This window comes from Toxotes jaculatrix, chromosome 21, assembly GCF_017976425.1.
Source record: "Toxotes jaculatrix isolate fToxJac2 chromosome 21, fToxJac2.pri, whole genome shotgun sequence".
NCBI lineage: Eukaryota > Metazoa > Chordata > Actinopteri > Toxotidae > Toxotes > Toxotes jaculatrix.
This window is the reverse complement of record NC_054414.1, coordinates 16,993,414-17,017,683: the sequence shown is the minus strand read 5'-3', so window position 1 is coordinate 17,017,683 and position 24,270 is coordinate 16,993,414. Positions and strand designations below refer to the sequence as shown.

Below are 24,270 nucleotides of genomic sequence, written 5' to 3'. Positions count from 1 at the left end.
CTTTCTGTCTGTCCAACAGAAGGGGAAGGTGAAGGAGGCAGCGCAGCGTTATCAGTACGCCCTCAAAAAGTTTCCACGCGAAGGCTTCAGCGAGGACCTCAAGACATTCAGGGAACTCAAAGTATCGCTCTTCCTCAACTTGTCCCGATGTCGGAGGAAAATGAACGTGAGTCCAGGAACGGTGTCCAGTGAAAAATGGGGATTTACTAAATCTCACCTTTGTTGGATAAACTCCTGGCATTTGTTAGACATTTGTTACATGAAATAACCAAACCGAACCTTATTATACATCACAAGATAATGAGGAAAATGCTGTGGACCACATTTTCCTGTGTGGGCAACATGTTTTGGGTTTTGATCAATAGTAATCTCTTCTGCTCAATCTCTCTAGGACTTTGGGATGGCTGAGGAGTTTGCTACAAAGGCACTTGAACTGAAACCAAAATCGTATGAAGCGTACTATGCCAGGGCACGCGCCAAGCGTAGCAGCAGGTACACACTATTATCACACCACACATCATGAAATAATCTCTGTAGCTACATTCTACACCGTGTAGACTCCAGCATGCTCTTCCATACAGTTCTGAGCATTTTGTCAATTGTTAGACAATTTAGACAAATATGACATTTTCCCCAAAAAACATAGAAACTATCATTCTCCTATTTCCAGACAATTTCCTGAAGCCTTAGAGGACTTGAATGAAGCCATAAAGCAGTGCCCCAACAACCGAGAGATCCAGCGGCTGCTCCAGAGGGTGGAGGAGGAGTGTCACCAGCTCAACCAGGAGGAGCACCAGCAGCAGGACCTGGAACTGGAGCCTCCGCCCTCCCCTCCTCCTACGCCTCCCCCAGAAGAGGAGGAGTCCCTGTCCCTGTCCCTGTCCATGCCTCTTCCCCCTCCCCCAGAGCCCCGTCTGGAGGACATGGAGCCTGTCCAGGACCTGTTTGAGGATGAGGACTACCTGGAGCAGGAGCTGGAGGCCATGTCTATGGGTCTGCCCCCACCTGATTCTCTGACCAATCCTTCCAGCCTTCCCATCATTCAGAGCCCACCGCTCTCCCCCACTCATCCAGATCAGATCTATTTAGCAGGAAGTTCGCCCATGGGCCAGCCCTACGAATATCACCCCACCTCCTCCTCCATGTCCTCTCCAACCCGCGGGACATACCAGCCCACATCACCCGCTTTATCTCCAACACATCAGAACTCCCACTACCGACATAGCCCACCTCACACCTCTCCAGTGCATCAGCCGTCCTACCGCTTCAGCCCACCTCCTATGGGCACTGGGGGTCAGGGAATGGATCACCAGAGCCCACCGCCTTCCCCTTTACGTCGGGCTGCTCAGTACAGAGCCAGTCCACCAGTAGAGAGTGTTTGTTTGTACAGATCCCAGTCTGGGTCACCTGTGCGCTACCAGACTGAGCAGCTCCCCGGTCGACCCAAATCTCCCCTCTCTAAGATGAGCAGCCAGCGTTCATTCCAGCTGAGCTCACAACCCTCTTTGTCCTCCCAGCACCACCAAGCCCAAGGCCTTCGTCTTCAGCCTTCTATAGCCCAAATAGTCCGCACAAACCAGCCCAGCAATGTGATGGGGAACAGCAGCTACGGTGGCCAGATGGGTCACTCCATGGGTGGTCGCTATCAAGGGGGTTCAGTGGACGTGGAGAGCCGGCTGGTGTACCAGCCCTCCCTGGATGGACGGTCCATGCCCCAGGTACAGGCCAGCCTCAGTTCTGGGGCCCTCTGTCAGCACGGCGGCCGAGGAGGGGTTATGGAGTCCGGTCTATTGAAGGATGAGATACCCCAGCGCCCCTCCTCTGCCTACCGCGCCAGCAGCGGGGGCCCGGGGGGCATCCGTTACAGCCAGACACCTCAGATAAGCCGCAGCCAGTCAGCCGCCTACTACCCAGTCTCGGAACATGTACTGGAGCGCGCCAATGCCATGCCCCCCTGCCAGCTGGGCTCTCCTGAGATACCCCACATGGTGAGACGCCCCGTCAGTGCCAATACTACTGAGATAAAGCAGCATGTGCCCACCCCCAGGCCTCTCATCCATTCTCAGAGCGTAGGCCTTCGATTCTCCCCCTCCAGCAACAACATCTCAACTGGATCCACCTCAAATTTAGCGCCAGGATTCAGGCCTTCCTCTTCCATTCAGCAGATGGAGATCCCACTACAAGCCACATATGAGCGTACCTGTGATGACATCTCTCCCATCTCTCCCTCTCAGGGTGGCGGGGGGCTTTATCAGGGCGAGACCACCCGCTCTCGGAACACACCCTTCATGGGCATCATAGACAAGACGGCGCGGACTCAGCAGTACCTGCATCAGCCCTCGCGGTCCAGGCCCATGGCGTCCATGGACTCTGCCATTAGCCCCACCTCGCCTGGCCAGCTGGTCCAGCAAGGCTCCACCTACAGCCCCCCCGCCTCACTGGGCAATATCGCCTACTACAACAAGACCAACAACGCCCAAAATGGACACCTGTTGGAGGAGGACTATTACTCCCAGACCCAGCCCCCCTCACTGGGCAAAATGGCTAACGGCTCCCGTGGCAGTGGGGACATCCTGGAGCGGGTCAGCCAGGTGCCCACTTACCCAGATGTGAAGGTGGCGAGGACTCTGCCCGTGGCACAGGCCTACCAGGACAACATGTACCGCCAGCTCTCGCGTGACTCCCGCACCCAAGGCCCCACCTCCCCCATCAAACCAAAGAGACCATTTGTGGAGTCAAATGTGTGATGGCCTGTCTGTGACTGGTTGGTTGATAGTGGGAGTTAGAGGAGAAAAATATTTAGCTCAACAGCAGATGCTGCTGACCCTTGTATATGTGACATGGACAAACTTGTCTTAAAGAACTCATGAGAGACAGATCCAGTCAGAGAGAAAACCACACAGCCGGCACACAAACTTAGGGTATTAGACATTATCTTATATGAAAAACATAACTAACAGTGAAGCGATTATTTCATTATCATATTCTGCACACAGGTAGGATAACAGGAGGGTCTTAAGTTCTGATCTCACATTGAATCAAAGACCAGTGCACTTCCAAAACTTTGTGTGGCACAAAGTTCCCACAAGTGAACACAACAGGTGGGGACTGTAAGAGTGAAAGTACTAATCATCGGACTCTACTTGTGGACTCTGTATCCATCTTCTGTTCTTTCAAAGTGTGCTCTTAACCAAGGTTGCTAGTAGGCTCTATTCTATGTAATACAATATTATATGTTCAATACTGTACATTGCTCAGAAAATACAAATGGCTCAACAACTCAGTACTTAGAGAAAAATGACAATATTTATAATTAAGTTATATATTGTACATAGAAATAAAACAAAACATAGTTTGCGTTTGAATTGTATTCTGTTAACCCTGCCTTTGTGTCCCACTGCTAGTCATATGGATGTGGAAAACCGATCAGGGTAAGAAAGGAGGGACACAGACCAACTTTGAATGATAATATTACCTCTATTGTGTCAAAATAAAAAAAAGTTTTGTGGTGGTATAATGCAAGAGAATGCTTTTTATGCTGCAATACGTCATCAGTGATGTAACCTAGGGCTGCAATTAAGGATTATTTTCATTATGCATTACTCTGCAGATTATTTTTCATTTAATCTTTTTTTTTTTTGGTAAAATGTCAGATATTGGTAAAATATACCCAGTATAATTTGATCAATATTTTCAAACGTTGACGAGTAGTCCACTTTCACTTTATAATGTTTTAAACAGAAAAAGCATTAGAGCCAGTGATTTATTTATTTTTTGCTAGAAAAATGACTGAAATTATCAATTTATCATCAAAGTATTTGCAATTTATTTTCTGTCATTCAACCAGTTTCAGTTCTGAGTTAATAAGCACATACACAATCAAATCTTACCCTGAATTAGAAAGTGCTCATAAATCTTGATTTGAGGACAGATTGCTGCATTAGACAAAAAAATAGGCCTTGAGTGCAATAAATGTGTTTATAGGTTGAATCTTTGGCTACAGAATCATTCAATCATCTGAATGACTCTGGTCAAATCCTGTGGTGGGTGATTTTTATCAGGTGGCACATGAGTATCAAAGTTCGCCTTTGTCCCTCCTCAGTACGTAATGACACTGTATGTTCATAAGAGAGAGTAGGACGTACAGTACATATGCTAGTGATGGGTTAATATGGATAGTGCTCAGCGACTAAAAGCAAGCAAATGCATACACGACCACTGTTATAGACATTTCCCTTTCTCCTGCATTATTTTGTGCTGTTTCTTTTTACCCACAATGCATTTTTATTCCGCCACCTCTGCACTAAAAATGCCTGTTAAGTTCTTAACTAAGGGTGCACTTTATGTATTTTACTTACTGTGTTGTTATGATTGTTGAATTTGGAGAAAGTGGGTGTGTGATGGGTCAGACCTCTGGCCAGTGGTACCAGACTATCATAGACACTATTATTATATGATTTACAAAGCAGTTATGAATGACAATATGAAGAGCAAACAATGTTTTTAAACTGGTGAAGATGTATAGACTTTCTAGCACAAGTTGTACATACTGGCTCAGATATTCCACTCCGTTCAGCTCGGGTTTGTTAGTTAAGCAAGTTTGTTTCAAGAGGCCGATCATATTTAAGTATTCATAAAAAAATATCCATTCAATTCCTCTAACTGCAAATCAGCCAGGCTAACCAGCTGGTCCTGCACACGTCTTGAAAATAATAATCTACTGCAAGAAAAAAAACTACAAAAAAAAAAAAAAAAAAGACTGACATTTCAGAAACCCAGAAACTCCATATTTGGAGTTTGACTGAGAAAGTGAAATAATGACAATATTAAAGTTATTTGTATATGTGTGAAAAGTTATGGACCATTTGTCTGTAACATTTTATTTTGGTTCTAGATAAAGAATATCTAAAGAGAGACGGATCTTCCTGACTGTCTCCTGTTCATCCTCAGTTTCACCTGCTACCAGAGAGTTGCCCTACTTATCTTTACAGAAATGAAGGTATAAACTGTACCATACTTAATTTAAACAAGACTTCTAAGTTGAGGATATTTGAGGGTGTATGGTTTCAAGCTGTCTGTGTATATTAGTTTGCTGTAAATAGTCTGATGCATGTTCTATTCTTTCCATGAGCTCAAGCAGAAACATGTATAGCAGTGTCCTGACTCTGGTGCGTGATACAGTGTTTGGATCAAGATAAGGAGACTGCTATCCCTGAACTATCCTTATCATTTTCCTTAAACCCTCACCAGACAAAAGGGAAAGGTTCTTTTATTTTATTTTAATGTATTTGCTTGCTGAGCAGAGTTCTCTTGTCTGTAAATGTGAGCTTTCAGATCGCTGTGATAAAAAGTTTAATTAAAAACAATAAAAAGAATGTGTTTTTATCTCATGATAACTGATTGTAATCTGTACAGTCAAACCTATGTATTGGGAAAAAAAGAACATATTTATAAATGGTTACCAACTGAAACACGCCCTGCATGTCAGTTATTTATTTTACTCATTATGTGCATTTAACATACAAATGTAATTTATTTCTTTTTGGATGATTTTGCTCCATGTAACCACATATAAAACCAGTGCATCGACACAATGATAAATGCTTATACAATATAATGCGATCCAATACCGTGACATTGCAAAAGCACAAAATATTTGTAAAGCTTACAATGTTTACAACTGCAGTTACTGTTTTTTAGTTCACTCGGTGGCAGCAGAACAAACTCTAAATACAACACTGACATCACGAGTGACACTGACTCAGTGTCAACTATTCACAGTAGCTTTGCTGATGTTTTGGTCCTCGGATCTGCATTAGGGCACATTTTTTTCCATCTGATAAACCTAATAAACCTAACCAGTGAATTAAAATGTTATACATTCCCCTCGTTTAAGGCCCACGTACAAAAGAAAAAACATTAAGATGCTGACTTAACAAAAGGCAATTGCCAGTTGAATTCTATGAGGAAAAAAAGCAATGTGGAGTGACTACAGCCTTTACCCACAACAGATGAAATACATTAAGCAGATGTTTAAAGTGTTTACAGAAACTATTCTGTCAGAAGAAAGCTTGAGTCCTCAGAGGTGTGAAAGACATCTGTTGGAGAGAAAACAGTTTCTAGTCCTTCTTCTTTTTGTGTGTGAAAAGGTGAACTAGTCCAGGTACAAGTACCATCACAATCTGAGGTACTATTACGAATTTGACAAAGAAGAGGCCATAGAAGAGGCCTTGTGGTCGGACTGGGAGCGGCAGGCGATTCACATGGTATAGTCCCATGGATGAAAGAGCCAGAGATAAAGCCCTTGGAGCCCAAGGCAGAGACCATCCTCCTGGCTTCCAGTACTGGGCCAGCCCCAAACCAAGAAGAGCCCCACAATCTCGAGTCAGCGAGGAGAATGGCGCTGTATCCAAACGAATCCACTCGGCACGGCTGCACCATTTCTTAGCTAGAGCAATTGACCTGTGGAATAGAATACATCCAGTCAAGCCAGAAAAACTTTCTTCAGCCTCACCTAGAGCTGCTAATACACATGAATATAGTGGAAAGACTCACCAGGAGAGGTCGATTCCCAGATGCTGTAATCCAGCATGCAGCATCAGAGCACTGAGCAGCAGACCAATGCTGAAGCTAAAGAAGAACAGCAGGGGGCGACCTTCTGGTACTCTGTGGCTCAGGACAGTCCCCAGAATGAAACCTGTGAAGAACAATTCAATCAGTATGTTCTTGAATTTTTACAGCTAACACAAATATTATATATGATGATATATACTGTGAGACAATATACATTTTTCCATTGCATGCATGTTGTCTTTAACATATTTGGGTGTATTGGGCTACAGTGGAAGCTGACAATAATGTTTGGTTATTTTTACCCATTTAAGATTTCTCTGTTTGTCAGTTACATTATGATACACTGTGAATGTCAATATGTTTTATGTAAAATTGATTTAATCCATATAGCCCACACATACTCCATATTTTAGCTTGTGCATGACACTATATACAGACCTGTCATGGAGCCAGCAACGACCTGGTGAGGGAAGTGGGCGAGGATGAAGATCCTGGAGATTCCAACTGCTACCAGCATCAACACATAAAGCAGGTAAGGAGCAGCTGATAACACTACACTGGAGGCACATAGAAAGAGATTCATAAAAAAATAGCTCTGATATCCTCCAATTTCTTTTATCTGCTCATTTTCAAAGCCAAAACACCTTATTTGTTTATTTTAAAGGGGCATACCTGTGAGTACGGGAGTACAAAAATGACCCCAGTGAGGACACCACGACCCACCAGACCGCTGCTGTTACCATCGCATGTCCCGACGGACTGCCTGCGAGACAGAGGCTGGCATTACAACTCCAGCTGCCCAATTAGGTAAGTGTACTATCTTTGATTGATATTTGTTATATTCTTCTTTGAGGACCTCTCACCTGGCCCAGTTTCACAGGTAGAGGCAAACTGGTGAACTATGGGTTGCTTGTTGGCAAATAGACGTGATTCACCTATCCACCAGAATGGCCTTTCTCCAAACAACATCCTGGGAAAAAATATCCATTTACAACACAAAATCCCCAAATTATTATGACGTTTGATTTCTTTGTTTTTTTATTTTCCCAAAATGATTCATTTCTTAAAGCCACTACAAATACAACTACACAGTACAGTATATATAAGTGGTTCCACGTGTTTCAAGTCGTATGTTTGTTTCAAGTCGGACAGTATATAGTACGGACTCAATTTATTGTTCCGGAAGCTGCGACGTCAACGGAATACACTGGTGTCTAACTTCATTTTCGACAATAATAATCTTTTTTTTTTTTAAAGAAAAAAATATATAAATATGACATTTCAGCTAAGTGATGCAAACTGCTTTTGATGTTAAAAGGAAGTTTAACGTTAGCCAGCTACACGCTAACACGCTACAGTTGATTGAAGTGGGGAGTACAAGCACATTAAAGTCCTGTTTAAAACATTTTGACTGCCTTACCATTTAAACACCAAGTTTAACCACTCCGATATAGCTGCTACCCAAAGGACGGCCACTCCAGCCCGCTTATTGATGAAATAGGTGAAAGGAAAGACGAGCAGAAAAGCTGCTTTAGGATCTCCAATGTGAGTGACAACCAGCCAGAATTTTTCCTGACTCCCTGCCCTCTGTTGAAGAGTTTCTGCGATCCAAATGCCTTGAGTATAAACCGCCTCCATTCCCACGTCCTCACCAAATACACGTACTGATATATGTGGTAAATGCAATCCTGATTGTTTTGGGCTTGGGGGTGTGCTGCAGTGAAGCCCGCAGTACCGTCACATTTCCAGTGGAGGGAGCACTCTGACTGGGGGGCCGTTGTGTGGGTTTGAATGGGAGACAAAGCCACAACTTTCTACTTCGATTAATGAAATAACATCACAATTGATCGATAGTTAAAGCATGTGGCAGATGATTTTATGATACAACGTAAGGTTCGTTAGATTAAATTGTAAATATGAGTCAAATATTTGAATAAATGACCAGAAGGCGACGCACTTCGACACGCCCAGATTGCGTCACCATACGACATCACGTCGTTTTACGTAAGGCAGGCGCTCCGGTTTCCTGGCGGAGAAGATGGCGGCTCCTGGACCGGGGGAGTATTTCAGCGTCGGGAGCCATGTCTCTTGCCTCACCTGCTTGGGCCAACGTCTGCAAGGAGAAGTGGTCGCGTTTGACTACCAGTCCAAGATGTTAACTCTGAGTATCCTTTGTTTGTTTCGAGCTGCGGATGGCTAGCTGGCCTGCCTGGCTGCAAGGGCCTGTAGGGTAACCGAAAATATGTCAAATAGTGCTCCGCGCAGGCGTAATTGGTGGTAGCTGAGTTACACATCTTTGACCGTTTTTAAATATTTTTATTTGAGAGGTAGTTGCCCACCCATCTCTTATCTGATGAAGATATTATCGGTGTTGCCCGGTCAATTCATGGCTTCACCTTATCTGCCGGGAAGTGCATGTGTTTTGAATCCACTCATTGTATTGCCAGACCTCAACATGGATCACTATCTGGCAACGGATCCTGTAAGGCATCATGGCTGTGTGCTCTCAACAGACACAAACCGTTGCTAGCTAGCAAGCTAGCTGACATTCGGCGCTTCTCGCAGTGGCTTGTGAACACAGATTGACCTCTCATAGTTTGTGATGTCACTACTTGGAGATGCTAACGGTTATTTCCAAAAGCGAGGGATGAATGGACACCGAGAGCCATCCACGCTACCATCAAGCTGCTGTTAGCTCGGCTAACATGCTAACTTTCGGTCAGCCACACACCGCCGCTGCTAGCTCATTTAACGGCATTAGTGCTCACAATCTTATCAACTTAGCTTTTCCCCACGTTTCATCTGATTCTGGTCATATTGTAATTGTCGTGTGATCGTGGAGCGAAGTATCAGTGTCCTTTCGACATGATTCAGGTGACACGGGCATCATGAGTTCATTATGACTAACGCTAGCTAGCTGGTGGACATGTCTACACCCATTGATGGTGTGTGTATTATGAGCATCATTTAGGAGGTATGCTGGACCACCTCATGGCTTATACTAATTTAAATCCTAAGATGAAGTGGCCACGATGTAGGGCGAGACTTCAAATGAATGAAGTTAGTACAGTGTGAAGATTTGACAGTTTGCATCATAGGCCTGAGGGTTTGTTTTAACCTTTTGACAGTTAAGTTTATTTTTGGAAGGTCTTTAAGTAACTTTACAAACAAAGTAGTTTTTTAAAGTAGCCAGAGAATGTACCAGAAAGCTTGCACATTTGCATGAGGCTTTCTGTGATTTAGTCTTACTATATTTTATTCTAAATGAAACTAAGATCTGCAGTAAGATGGACTTTACGTTGCACTTGACATTGAGAATTTAAGCAGTTTTTTTTGTACCACCTAGGTCAAACTCTAAGGGCATGTCATCACTGTGACAATAGGTCAAATCCTGTCCTGGCTTGAAATACAATAACGAATCTGACGAGCCGTGTCTGTATTACTGACAGGGCAAGTGAGGTTGATGCCTCAAGGCCCTGCACTGACAGGGTTTCCGAAAACCAATTTGTGATAAGGTGAACAACATTTTCCTGTTACTTTTTGTGTATGTTCCTGTATGTAACTTCAGGATTCTGTTGATTATCACTCACAAATTTAATCTGCGGAAAATGAAGAAGGAAACCAGAGCAATTAAAGATCAAGAATTCATGGATCAGTTTAATTTATTAATGAAGCACATCATAAAATGTGTCAGGATTTATTGAGAAGGATGCAAAGTTGGGATGGCTGCCACTGAGTAAATTACTCAAAAGCCATTTGATTTAGTGGCTTAGTTTTTTTTTTTTTTTTAGCTAAGAAAGTCTTTCAAAAAGTAAACTCTTGCTTTGGTGCTGTGTATATGTGCATACACTGCACATAATTGAACACATTTCTAACAATTCTTCATTCATTCACTCACTAAAAGTGGCAGCGCTGCCTTTGGTAATCGCATGCTGTAACTGGCACTACCTTTCACTGTCCGTTGTCAGTCAGCCACAGTTCTCTGTATCATAGGCTTCTCTGTACAGTCTAACTGATTGTGTTCCGGTTCATCGAGGGTCAGATTTCAATACATACTTTTGTGTTGTGATGAATTGTCGTGAAGTTTTGTGCCTTGACCTGAGTTCTTTCAAAGAATGTGCTTCCTCCAGCGGCAAGCCAAACCTCAACGACGTCATCCTGATCAACTTAGCCTATGTTTCTGATGTGGACATAATAAATGACCGCACTGAGACTCCACCCCCACTAGCATCACTGAATGTTAGCAAGGTGAGTCCATCAACTTTGTTTCTGTTCTTAATGTTACAAGTGAATGTGTTGTTCTTTAGTCTGAGCTGTGACTCACTTCAAGGGCTGGTTTTTCAAAAGATGTGGCACAGAGTCCTTCACAGGCTCTAAGGCCGCAGCATAGCTTCACAGAGGACAAAATGAATGCAACAACTTTTAATTAAAAACATTGCTAATCTGTCACCAGGCAGTTTTTCTCAAATAGCCAACAGTGGTGGGTGTTTGGGATTTTGATTTGTCTGGACTGCTCATATTTACATCTTGCAGTGCTTTTTCTTTGGTCCAGTTTAAGTCCTGAGTTTACTAATGACTGTGAATTCAGATACCTGGTAAATACAATGATGGCATGTGATATTTCCTGATGAGGGTCACCTAAATGCTCCACAGAACAATTGGCCATCCTCAGTGGCTTCTGTTATAGCCAGCTTTGAAAGGGGTGTGCTGGTTACTGTATACCTTGTGGGCAAGATTAGGCGGCATTTTGAGGAACCTGTTAAATGAGACTGGCCTTGTCAGCTTGTGACAAGGCTGGAAATACAGACTTCTAAGGATCCTGTCCCTCAGTAGGGACACAGCAACAACAGAAAAAAAATAAACAGGTTAACTGTTTACATGTTACATAAATGTTTACACTGGTAACAGACAGCAAATAAAGTCCTTTAATAACCAACTGTTCAAGTCCATTTCTTAGTCAGTCTTACATAACACAACCATAACACAACAGAGACTTGAAACTGGCATGCCTTATTGCATGTAAAACTGTCAAAGCCATCGATGTTTGATGTTAATGCCTTTTTGTTCTGTTCAACTCTTCCCAGCTTGCCAATCGAGCACGGACAGAAAAGGAGGACAAGCTGTCCCAAGCCTATGCAATCAGTGCTGGGGTTTCTGTGGAGGGCCAACAGCTATTCCAGACTATTCACAAAACGTAAGAACTTCTTAATGTTGTTTGGTCACTGATCAGGTCAGTGGGATCAAGCAGGTAGTTTCTAAACCAAAGGTAGTGAACAATAGAAGCTTCAATACAAAGTGTCAGATAGTTCAGAAGATCAGATGATGGCCATCCAAGTAGTTTATACCATTTGTTGTTGGCTTACCTTACCTTAAACGGCTTTGCAATCACACAGCCCACGGAAAACTTACCTGAACCAGACACATGTAAATTTATGGGACCTGATAAGTCTAGTCCCACTGCCAGAGAGCAGGACCGTACCCACAGTGAGAGTTAATATAATTTGGACCTGGCCCGATTCAGGTCCTGGTCTTGGTTAGTAGGCCCTGAGTGGATTTGTGAAGCCCTCTAGCTCAGCTAGTGTACCAGGGTCATGTCAGCCCGAGACTGAAACTGAAAGTCTAAACAAAAACTCAACAGAAACCTGTGGACAAATCTCTTAAAACAAAACCAAAAGCTCAGCAGAAACAAACTGCTGATTTTTAAAAAGTGAAACTATCTATGAAATTATATGTAGTGGGGGAGTAGAAATGCATTTTGTTGCGTTGTGACAAATTAAACACAGTCTAGACATCATTCCTCCTCGCTGACATATGTTTTACTGCATTTAAATCAGTTTTGTGTCGGGGTGCATTGTGTGCTGGATGTAATGAGAAAGCACCCGTCTGTGTGTGGCAGTGGAAACAAGACTATTAATTCAACTTGTCTGGAGCTTTATCAATGCAGCTAGAAAAAGACTATTAGCACACAACTTGAGAAACCGAATGAATGCTGTCATACCCTAAAATTGTTAAATGAGGTGTCTTGTTTTCATTGAAAAAGAGCTGGTTCCAGACCAGTTTTAATAGATGTACGACAAAGATCGAAAATCAAAAGTTCTGCTTTTTGATGATTGCAAAATTATCATGCAGTCAGAAAAACTCCACACATTTAGTTTTTACTACGTGATTTCAATGTAACTGTCAAATATTTTCTTGTGATAGCTAAATAACTTCAGTTACAAGACAACAAAGCTCACGCTGAGTGTACTAGTTGGTTATGTTTTTGATCTTGAGACAACAAAACATGACAAAATATGTGACCCTATCAAACCATCACTGGATAATGTATGTACATGTACTTACATCATGGGACAGGTACAACTTTAATTAGTGGTCACACCATGAATTAATGCTGTGTAGCTGAGAAACGGATAGATAAATATAGCCTTCTAACAACAGCCATTATACATTGACTGCTTCAGCTGCAGATAAGGTGATGTTAACTTTCTTTGCAGCATCAAAGACTGTAAATGGCAGGAGAAGAACATTATTGTGATGGACGACGTCGTAATCTCACCGCCTTACCAGGTTGAGAACTGCAAAGGCAAAGAGGGAAGCGCTTTAAGTCATGTACGCAAAATAGTAAGTATATTTTATATCTTTACAGTATCTCACTAACTGTATCGCTTATGGATTCGTTTGCTGATTTTTTTTTTTTCTTCTTTCATTGTTAAGTGTTTCTACAAGTGCACTTAGCCACTACAACTAGTGGCTAAATATAGAAATATAGAGCACTGTAATGTCCCTGCTAACACTTTAAAGCCGTGGAGATTCATGGCCCTACCTGCCACCCATACTCCATTTAACTGAGTTCCTCAGTTGTGATACTAGATGTGATACTAATACTACATAACTAATGATTATTTTATTTATCAGTGAATCAGATGATGTTTTTAAAAGCCTTGTTTTGTTATTGTATTTTAAAAGCTGTTTTCTATCATGTGACAAAAGCATCAAATCTCACATTTAAGAAGCTGAAACCAGCAAATGTTTGGCTTTCTTGCCTATATTTACTTAAACAGTTCTATGATTATTAAAATTGTCGTTTAATTTTATCCACCAGTTGCAGCTGTTTATGTTTATGTATTAGCTGTTTTATACATGAAGTCGCTCAGATAATAAATGAATCGTCAGAGTAACTTTGTGTTATATATATTATTGTGACTGAATTTGAGACAAGACAAGATTTGTAAAACTTTACAACCTGTTTACTTGTGTTGCTCTAAGTACAATGACAACAAATTGACTCCGACTGCTGATTATTTTTTTTTCCCCCTAGTGAGAAGCCCTCAGCGGTATGTTAGGGAGCTCATGCAATTCCTGTTTAAATTCAGTTTTGATTTTGTTTCTCTGCATTGATGTCGCAATTGTCCATAAATGTTGTTTGTTTTACTCCTGCAGGTTGAGAAACATTTTAGAGACGTGGAAAGTCAGAAGTCCATGCAGCGTTCACAAGCACAGCAAACACAGAAGGACTCCACTTTATCTTCTTGAGTTGGCAGTGTGGGTCGGCCGGGGAAGGCGACGCGGGTGGTTTTGTTCCCACTGCCAGACTAAGTCGGCATTCCTTGTCCTCAGTCTGAGACCACAAGGAGGAGCGCTGAGGGCCCTGGATCCAGAAGATCAAAATACCATTAAATGAAAAAGACAAAAAAGAAAGAGGAAAGATTAAATCTTAAATTAGACTTTATAAAGAATAATTTAAACATGAACCATAAAGCAACCATAGTTTCCTTAACTAACTTGTCTCATTCTGCCCCCCTCCTCCCCTCCTGTCCCTGAAGCCTTTTCTTTTTTCCGCCCTTCTTCCTTTGCCTTCAGTTCCATTTCAAAAAGAGAAAACTAGAGCAGTCAGAAAGGCTTGTTAGCTTTATTTTCTGTCATTGTTTCCTTTTTTGCTGTATCCATGTTCTACTGTCTGTATTTTCTGTATTTTAAACAAAATGTGACTTGAAACGCCACACTTTAAAGGACATTTTCTAAAATAAAAGTAACAAAAATTCTGACTGTAATACTGTAATTTTCAACAAATTTTTGAAGGGCTCCCGCAGAACGATTTAATTCTACAGATTCTACACAAACACTTTCTTGGTTCCAACCCTGAGATGATGGGAATTATTTTAAAATATTTACCAACAGTGGGGATATATTTAACTGGGCTTGAGTTGCTTGTATATTTGTGGTTTGCCTGAAAGGGTGACCTTCACTGCTGTCCTGAACTCAGGGTGACAGATCACGTCACCCTGAGTTTTTATGGGCATCTCTCAGGTTTCTTTTCAAGGATTGGTTGGTAGCCTTATTGCGATGCAGCCGTGTAATTACAGTGAGCTGACGCCATCACTGTTCAATTTAATTATTCAAATGTCTTAAGACTCCGGTTTCTGTAAAGCTGCTTGATGACATTTTCTGCCGTCCTCTGGGCAACTCAGAGCACTTGTCAGTAGATGTTTTAAAATTCTTTGTTAAAATGTGTAGTTTGTGAAGTTGAATGAATGCAGCTATTGGAGCTGGACGTTTGTGGAAAATGCTTCCAGAAGAGCAGTGATTTCTGTGCTGATTTTCAGTGGAAATACAGCTAAATGTGAGGTACGCTGGTGTGTTTTGACGGTAGATGATTGCTAGCAGGAACAAATGGTTCTTTTCGTTGACAGTTAAGCTGCAGATTTTATTCTTGACTAATACGTGAATTGTTTTGTCTATAAAATGTGAGTTAATAGTGAAAATGCTTTTCCCAGTTTCACAAGGCACAAGTTGACATATTCAAATGTCTTGTTTTATCCAGCCAACAGTATAAAACCTGCAAATATTTGGTCTGTTTTCATAGAGGACAAAGAAAACATGCAGATGATCACATCTGAGAGACTTAGAGATAGAATTTCCTTAGAAAATGACTGAAACGATTGATTATTCAGAGTCTTTAAAAGCAGACATCCTGTGGTTTTCCTGTTTGTAGTGGCGAAGCCTGTACTGCTGAATTCATTTTAGAAAGGACACCCTGATTTAATTTAGAGGTCACAGTAATTACATTGAAACAGGCTTTTGCATCATGTAACTACGTGTCATCTTTACCACGACTGCTACCAAGCTGGTTCCCTCAGCAATGAGATTTAGTTATTTAAAAAAATCCATATAATCTTGTGTAATGTGATGCTGAAATACCAGGATAAAGTAACTGCTTTCAAAAATATAAAACAGTTTCATACATCTGTGCACAGGAGCAGATGTAAATCCTTATTTTAGGAGTGAGTCCAAAACAGACCAGGTTTGTTCCCTAGATATGGTAATGTTTTGTGATTATCTGTTTAAGCCCATAATGCTCTCTAATCAGGAATACTTGATGTCTGGTCGTAGACAGTTTACTGAAATGACATCAGTGTCACGCCATGAAAACAGGCACTCTTGGTTTTTGCATGCATTGCTCTAAGGGAGATACATGAAGAGGGTTAACCATGCCTTTTAGCAGGAGTGAGGAGACTTTGAAGTAAAAGATGTTCGCCAGTCGCTGCACAATGCTCGGTGTGATGCCTCTGCTGCCTCTTCTTGTGAACGCTGCGCTGGGCTTCAAGCTGTGTCCCAGCTCCTGTCTGTGCTACGAATCTTCTGACCTGGTTGACTGCAGGTCTCGTGGGCTGATCCAGGTCCCTCCCAGCATCCCCCACGGCACCTGGCTGCTGGACCTGAGTGGGAACAAGCTGACGGTGATACGCACCAGATCCTTCATGGGGCTGTGGTCACTCAAGATCCTCCTGATGTCCAACAGCAGCATCCAGACTGTGGAGCCACAGGTACCAAAACATTTGAACTGTGTATTTCATTCTCTTGTCATTCATTCATTCATTCATTTCATTCTCTTGTTGTGCTTGTTCTACATTTTATACTTTGTTTTAAACCTTCAGTGGAAGTATTGAGATCTTTTACTTCAGTAACAGTCATAATACTACAGTGTAAAAATACCTCAAGTGAAAGTACAGAGGTATTTTTAGCTGAGTTTACTTAAAATATCACAAGTAAAACTACTCATTATACTAAAAATAAGAAAAATGGCGCATACTGTAACTGTTATATTACTATTCTTTTATTATTGAATCATTCTCACCAGTACATTAATGTGTATGCAGCATTTAGTGTTGGAGCTTGTGGGGGTGGAACTTATTTATAAATACTTATAGTTTATCTACTGATAGTTTTAATCTGTGTAAAAAAAACATTTTATATTTTAAGTTGTTGATTCTTGTAAAATGTTAAATGTTAAAGTAGCTACTAACAAAAGCTGTTTATTATTTTTAAGATTGGTTGATAGTGCAGATTTTTTTTAAATTAATTGATTCAATGTTTAGTTAGTAAAATGCCTGCACGTTCTCAAAGTTTTCTGATCAACAGCCCAAACCAAAGAGTTTCAAATTACAGTGAAATAAAACAGAGAAAGGCAGTAAAGCATTGTATCTGAGAAGCTAAGACAAACAGAATGTTTGGCATTTTTGATTGTTAAATTACTAAAGATTAAAATGATTTTCTTTTTTTTGTCAACTGATCAATCGTTTCAGCTCTTCTGTGAAATATATTTAGTGGAGTAAAAAGTACAATGTACAAGTATCTCTAAATTGTATATTAGTGCCGTTTGAGTAAATGTACTTAGTTACATCTTAGTTTTCGACACTCTAAATCTGCTGGTTGGAGCGAAGCTTCATTTCTGTTTTTTCTGCATTTCAGTCTCTGTCGTCACTGCACTTTCTGGAGAGGCTGGACTTGAGTTTTAACCAGCTGCGTTGGATTCCTCAGGATTTCTCTCAGAGCCTGTCCTCCCTCCTGGAGCTCAGGCTGGACCACAACCTGCTGCAGCACCTGGACCCCTCTTCCCTGGGAGACTTTGAAAACCTGAAGAAACTGGACCTCGGTTACAACCGCATCCAGTCGATAGATGTCCTGGTTTTCAACAGTTTGTCCCAGCTGAGCCTCCTCAGCCTGGAAGCAAACAGGCTGAACGTGCTTAAAGACGGCCTGTTGAGCAGGCAGCAACGCCTGGAGGTGCTGCTGCTCAGCCACAACAATATCTCAGTGATCGAGACCGAAGCTCTGGCTCCTTTGCGGAGACTCGCTCTGCTTGGTCTTCGGGGAAACCAGCTGGCTCACATCAGGTTCAAGACCTTCCTGCAGCTCCAGACCACCAGCACCCAACTTCAGATGTCCCTCAACCCCTGGACCTGTGATTGCGAGCTGCAGCGCATCTTCAGCAAGATCAAACATGTTCGACATCTGCACGTGGAGGACTACAAAGACATCGTCTGTCACGCTCCTGCTCAGCAAGCCGGGAGCTCCCTGGCCTCACTGGACAGCCAGCTGTGTGTGGCTGAGACAGCATCGGTGCTCGTCATAACCATCACCGTGATGCTCGCCGTGATCGGCGCTCTGGTCAAAGCGGAGCACAACCGCAAGAACAAACAAACTGTGAGTGATACAGAGTCAGAGAGACAGGAAAAATGGGGCTGAGGTGTGGCCTGGTATTTAATGCTGTTAACGCAACAGCCTGTAGTCAACCACACATTATATCATTTCATTCTATATTTAGATCAAGTTTTGTTGTATTTACTATAATCATCTATGTCTCACTGCATTTTTTTGTGGCAACTGCTGTAGAAAAAAGGAAGGAAAAGAAAATGTTTTTAAAAAGTGCAGAATGCCCCTTTAGAACACTGGCAGGAGACAGAGGTAAGTGAATGAATTATTTATTTAGTTTTGTAGCAATCTATCCAGGTTTATATATAAATATCTTTTTAAGTGACAGCATGAGCTTGATCTCTAGCCAACAAACATTTATTGTGAATATCTGGAAAGGCCTTCACTACAAAACAAGATGTTTAAACTTAACCTAAGGACCCTAAATGTTTGTGTCTGCACTGATATGCATGCTGCATGTTACAGCAAAACAGAAAAGGCTCCCAGGGACGAGCGCCAGCTTAACAGCGTAATGGCAAAAGTTTCCCCCCTTTCCACAAAATAAAGCAACTCAGTTTTATTGTTTTTAATATCTTTTGGCATTTCTGCCTTTTTATTTATTTTTGACAGCAACAGGAAAAGCAGTGGAGAGAGAGGGGGATGACATGCAGCAAAGGGCCCTGGCTAGATTCAAACCCAGGCCGCTGCACGAAGGCTTCAGTCTTGATAACTCGTTCATGTCTAACCAGGTGAGCTACCTGTGCAACTCAGTTTTAATTATGAAAATACTCAAACTCTGACAACAATCTTCAGTTTTTTGTGCAGCATCAGTTAACACAATTGTTATTAAGAATGTATAAAAATGGAAAAAAAACTTTTTACACAGAAGACAAAGCTGTGCTTTTTAAATTTCCTGAAAACCCACATACAGTAATGTGAATGCACCTGTTAAAAGCAATGCAACAAATAGTGTTTATTGCCAAATGGTCATAACTGTAGCCATCCCATTTTATAAGCAATACCACATAAATTCATAAAATTTTCCCTTTATTTGTAAGATATTTAAACCGTAAACTGTAAAACATTATCTATTAACTATTTAAGACTATAACTTTTGGAATAAAAAGTATTTTTCCTGTAGCTACACAGTAACAATACTTAGTGTCGCGTTTCAGAGCATAGCAGAGACAAAATGTAAACATGAATTCAAATAAATTATCAAATAGCAAAAACAGGAAGCTCAGGTTTTTCTTTTTCTTGGAAAAGCAAAGTTGCCAACTGGTAGGAAAAGACAACCAACGTGGCTTACATCCAACTTTACATCTCAGCTCGGACAGTTTAAATCCTGAGGGGTCACTGAGCCACAGCAGCTTTGAGTACAAAGTCGGGCAGTGACCAACAATAAAGGCCAACAATGTCATCCTGCGCAGACGTCTCTGTCTGTAAAAGTTGTCTGTGAGGGCCCGGGGGTTCAGCCGTCAGTAGCTAGGATTAGCGCAGCGCCAAAGATGCCCACATTATGTCCTATCAGCTTCATCTGGTTCCAGAACTCCACCTTGCGAGTGTGGTGCCAGTAGCCCATGTTACCGTCGATGAGCAGGATCACCAGAGGAAGGACAGTGGCCAGGATCTGGGCAGCCAGGCGGATGTAGCAGCCAGACAGGAAGGCCAGAGCCAGCACCCCAAACAGCACCTCCAGCAGCATCAGAGTGATCTCTCCCCCTACGATGTGGTTCAGATAAGCCAGCCTGTCCTCTTTGCTGTGTTGGAGGGAGTACACCTAGTGGGAGGAAAGTGGTACTGTTTTAACTCCACCACTTTAAAGGTAAATGTGATTAAGTAGACATCTTATTCATATACATTGTTACTTGGACTGCAGTGTTCATGTATGATCACAAGAAGATAAACACACACTAAATATTCTTGGTCAGATGTTGTGGATTCAGACTAAATCTTTAACTTAGTTTGCAGCAAATAGCAATTATTTTCATGACATTTTCTTAATTAAGAGAATAATCTTTAGCATGTTTTGCTAATGGTTCAATATAATTTCATTCGATAAACTGAACTTTGATTTAAATTTTGTGTCCTTTTTGTTGCGATTTCTTTGTAACCTGTTTTTTTAATCTCACTCATCCTTTAGTCCTTTTTACACCTTTAACATACTGTTTTTTGTGTCTATACTTTTTTCATATTAAATTAATTGTCTGTGAAATGTAAAAAAAAAAAAGAAAAGAAATACAGACAATTTTCTCAACTAATCGTTGCTGCTGTAGGTAAGTCTGAATCTGGCTGTTAACATAGCATTGCAAGGTCTCTGCCATGTTCTTGTAACAAAATGCTCTTTATAATAATTTTGGGTAAGACTTTCAGTCATTTAATAAAATGTGCTCTGTGAATGTTCAGACAAACTTCTGGCTTCATTTTTACTGTCAGAATATGTTACTAAGATCATCCACACACAGATAATCCATAAAGCTGACATGGGTCTTACCATACAGATGAGGTAGACTCCCAGGAAAACCTGTCCAGTAGACTGCAGAGATCTGCTGCGAGGTTTCTGTCTATACACCTCCCCCGCCCCACTGGCCAGAACCAGAAAGCCTCCAATAATAGCCAGCGCTCTGGAATACATTCGTACCTGCAGGGCAGCACAGATGAAGCTGTGACAGTCTGAACCATGTTTCTACTACGGTGTCATTCTCTGATAAATCTTCTTTCAAACATGCAGTAATGTCAGAAGAGAAACAAGTTGTTTTTTTTAACAGCCTATTAAAAGAGATGGCTACACTTTACAATCAGCCAAACTATAAGACTGACTAATGGTAGAAAACAGAGCTCATAATCAAGGGAAAAGTCTGGTTAAGACGACTGATGCTCAGTGTGTTGAAGCACATGAGTAACTTAACAGCAGAGCTGCTGCTTTCTTAGGGTAAGGTGACTCACCATCAGCCAGTCCCCGTAGTACACCTGTTCTCCAACATATGATGCGTAAGTGCTGATGGCTAGCTGTATGGCAGCAGCCAGTGCAAACCATCTCCTCTTCACCCCAAATGACATGAAGCTGGCACAGAGCACTGCAGCCCCCATATCCACATAGAGGTACGGTACATGGATGTCTGGCTTCCTGTGGATGACAATATAAAGAGTGTAAAATTAAAGGTGGTGGCCTGATTTCATATATACAGCCATTGCTTTACTTCTGTTATTTGTTCTGGATTGTTTATACCGTATGTTCTTTTATGCAAATATGTAAATATTATAGTGTATTGCTTCTGTATATTGCATTGGAATGCAATACTTCTGCTGAACTTATTTTGCACTATGAATGAAACCACTGGTAATTTTTTGTACTAATTAATCTATCAGCTGTTCTGAAATGCATTCAACACTAGTGCAGAAAAATAATTCAAAATAATTCAAAATAATTCAGAACACTGTGTTCCAAAACAGTTGTACTGTCTCAATAAATATTGGTATTGTGGAAAAAAAAAATTCATGCCCCATGTGGCATCAGGTGTAGAAGAATCACAATAACAACTCTAATTTTAATAAAAATACATCTGCTTAGACTGTACTCAGCACCTGGAGCAGATAGACGTGGGTGCTTTCTCACTGACTACTCTCTTGATTTTATCCACATCAACCAACTCAAAGTAATACTACGTGTCCCAACCAGCAGTCAAAAATCCTAAAGGAGCTTACTGTGATTAATGGTTTAACATTTAACAATTAAACCTTTCAGCATCACACCAACAAAACTATTCCTACAAATATTAACCAAACGCAGAGAGCCAGCCAGGTGCGACAAAAGGCTGCACACATTTTCCTTATAGCTGCTGTGGTTACATGAAAATTCAGAGGGGTGTGGTTGTCTAAATACGACCAACCCACCACAGACTGATTGAGACAATATACACCCATTACACATAAGACATTTAAACTACGATTAGTCAAGGAAAATTACAGACCGCCCGCTTTACGACAGAAAATTACAGACCAGGCTAAACATAACTTGCTTTCTTAATTTAAACAATCCCATATGGCTGCAGCCGTCTGACCCCATTAGCTAGCTAACAGATAAACGTTTTCAACACAGAATGTATGAAAAGGTCGAGAGCACTACAAATTTGACCAGCCACAAACAGTTCTGACGACTATCTTGAAAATGAAATCTATATGCACGAGTCTGATAGTGCGCACTGTAAGTTAAATTACAGTTAGCCCGTTAGCTAGCGTTAGCTCCTTCAAAGTGCTCTACTCGTATACTCTTTTTACCTTTTCGAGTCCGCTCGCTCTGCAAACAGCATCAACATACAGAAGCAGTTCCAAAAGCCGAACCGGGTCAAAATAAACGCACCCAGCTGGCTGATAAACTTGAAAACCTGCTTCCTACTGGGAGCTGCCATAATTGCGGCTCGTTGCTCGCCTATCCGCTGAAGGTACGCCACATAGTGAATGCACATCCGGCCAAAACTCCCACACGTGTCGAAATTAAAGCACACATCTCTCCACATATGGAAGAGGTGTCGTTTTTAATTCAAACTACTACGGTGTAGCTCTTATTTTGAAAATAATTTCGTTGTCAGTGTCAAGGCGCCCACCCATTGGTCGAAAGTTCGGAGTGGGCTGGACAAAAGATGAAAAAAGGATCGACACCGCCATCTAACGGACAAAACGGAGCATCACAGAAAGTCTTAAAGGTCAGAGGAAAATGTGTCTGTAGGGTTTTTTTGGCATATTTTGAAGCCTTAGTATACTATAACGTTTTTTATGACATTTTGAGGTCTTACTAAACTATGATTTGTGTGGCATATTTTGAAACCTTACGGCTGTGTGACATATTTTATAACATTTTGAGGTCAGACTAAAATGTTGTTTTTTTGGCATATTTTGACGCCTTACGACCTTGTTTTGTGGCATTTTGAGGTCGTACTAAAATCTGACTTTTTTTTGGCCTATTTTAAAACCTTAGTAAACTATGACGTTATTCATGACATTTTGAAGTCAAAAAATTTTTGACTTTTTTTGTCAGATTTTGACGCCTTACTGTACTATGACCCTTTTCATGACATTTTGAGGTGAAAATTTTTTTTGACTTTTTTTGTCCGATTTTGACGCCTTACTATACTATGACAATTTTGAGGTCAAAAAATTTTTTGACTTTTTTTGTCCGATTTTGACGCCTTACTATACTATGACGTTTTTCATGACAATTTGAGGTCAAAAAAAATTTTGACTTTTTTTGTCCGATTTTGACACCTTACTATACTATGACGTTTTTCATGACATTTTGAGGTCAAAAATTTTTTTGACTTTTTTTGTCCGATTTTGACGCCTTACTATACTATGACCATTTTTATGACATTCTGAGGTCAAAAAATTTTTGACTTTTTTTGTCCGATTTTGACGCCTTACTATACTATGACGTTTTTCATGACAATTTGAGGTCAAAAATTTTTTTGACTTTTTTTGTCCGATTTTGACGCCATACTATACTATGACCATTTTCATGACATTTTGAGGTCAAAATTTTTTTTGACTTTTTTTGTCCGATTTTGACGCCTTACTATACTATGACGTTTTTCATGACATTTTGAGGTCAAAAAAAATGTTGACTTTTTTTGTCCGACTTTTATTGACCGATTTTGACGCCTTACTATACTATGACGTTTTTCATGACATTTTGGGGTCAAAAGAATTTTTGACTTTTTTTGTCCGATTTTGACACCTTACTATACTATGACGTTTTTTATGACATTTTGAGGTCAAAAAAAATTTGGACTTTTTTGTCCGAAAAAAACGCCTTACTATACTATGACGTTTTTTATGACATTTTGAGGTCAAAAAAAATTTTGACTTTTTTTGTCCGATTTTGATGCCTTACTATACTATGACGTTTTTCATGACATTTTGAGGTCAAAAAAAATTTTGACTTTTTTTGGCCGAAAAAAACGCCATACTATACTATGACGTTTTTTATGACATTTTGAGGTCAAAAAAAATTTTGACTTTTTTTGGCCGAAAAAAACGCCTTACTATACTATGACGTTTTTTATGACTTTTTGAGGTCAAAAAAAATTTTGACTTTTTTTGTCCGATTTTGACGCCTTACTATACTATGACGTTTTTTATGACATTTTGAGGTCAAAAAAATTTTTGACTTTTTTTGTCCGATTTTGATGCCTTACTATACTATGACGTTTTTCATGACATTTTGAGGTC

General features: G+C 40.9%; 5 protein-coding genes across 6 annotated transcripts in view; 3 read left to right on the top strand and 2 right to left on the bottom strand.

Moving 5' to 3' along the window:
• tanc2b (tetratricopeptide repeat, ankyrin repeat and coiled-coil containing 2b) overlaps positions 1–5,471 on the top strand; it is a 121,784-nt gene extending 116,313 nt beyond the window's left edge. For both annotated transcript variants that reach the window (XM_041066507.1, XM_041066506.1), the window contains 3 exons: positions 20–166; positions 392–492; positions 671–5,471. In XM_041066507.1, coding sequence (XP_040922441.1) covers positions 20–166; positions 392–492; positions 671–2,747 — 2,325 coding nt within the window. In that variant the 3' untranslated portion in view covers positions 2,748–5,471. The remainder of the gene's footprint in view (positions 1–19; positions 167–391; positions 493–670) is intronic.
• Positions 5,460–8,281, bottom strand: g6pc3 (glucose-6-phosphatase catalytic subunit 3). The gene is made up of 6 exons (XM_041066508.1): positions 7,994–8,281; positions 7,437–7,543; positions 7,246–7,336; positions 7,012–7,130; positions 6,556–6,697; positions 5,460–6,462 (listed from the first exon to the last, which is right to left on the bottom strand). The coding sequence occupies exons 1-6, from the start codon at positions 8,209–8,211 to the stop codon at positions 6,120–6,122; spliced, it is 1,020 nt and encodes a 339-aa protein (XP_040922442.1). The 5' UTR covers positions 8,212–8,281; the 3' UTR covers positions 5,460–6,119.
• Positions 8,282–8,572: 291 nt separating this feature from the next.
• Positions 8,573–14,629, top strand: lsm12b (LSM12 homolog b). Its single transcript, XM_041066509.1, has 5 exons — positions 8,573–8,738; positions 10,688–10,821; positions 11,658–11,767; positions 13,068–13,194; positions 14,014–14,629. The coding sequence occupies exons 1-5, from the start codon at positions 8,612–8,614 to the stop codon at positions 14,104–14,106; spliced, it is 591 nt and encodes a 196-aa protein (XP_040922443.1). The 5' UTR covers positions 8,573–8,611; the 3' UTR covers positions 14,107–14,629.
• A 1,471-nt stretch (positions 14,630–16,100) lies between these two features.
• On the top strand, positions 16,101–18,099 carry LOC121175653 (leucine-rich repeat-containing protein 17). Its single transcript, XM_041029463.1, has 2 exons — positions 16,101–16,397; positions 17,323–18,099. Exons 1-2 carry the CDS (start codon positions 16,101–16,103, stop codon positions 18,097–18,099), a joined length of 1,074 nt encoding a protein of 357 aa, XP_040885397.1.
• A 416-nt stretch (positions 18,100–18,515) lies between these two features.
• tmem101 (transmembrane protein 101) lies at positions 18,516–22,481 on the bottom strand. The gene is made up of 4 exons (XM_041066467.1): positions 22,324–22,481; positions 20,992–21,172; positions 20,540–20,686; positions 18,516–19,825 (listed from the first exon to the last, which is right to left on the bottom strand). The coding sequence occupies exons 1-4, from the start codon at positions 22,452–22,454 to the stop codon at positions 19,517–19,519; spliced, it is 768 nt and encodes a 255-aa protein (XP_040922401.1). The 5' UTR covers positions 22,455–22,481; the 3' UTR covers positions 18,516–19,516.
• Between the last annotated feature and the right edge of the window lie 1,789 nt (positions 22,482–24,270).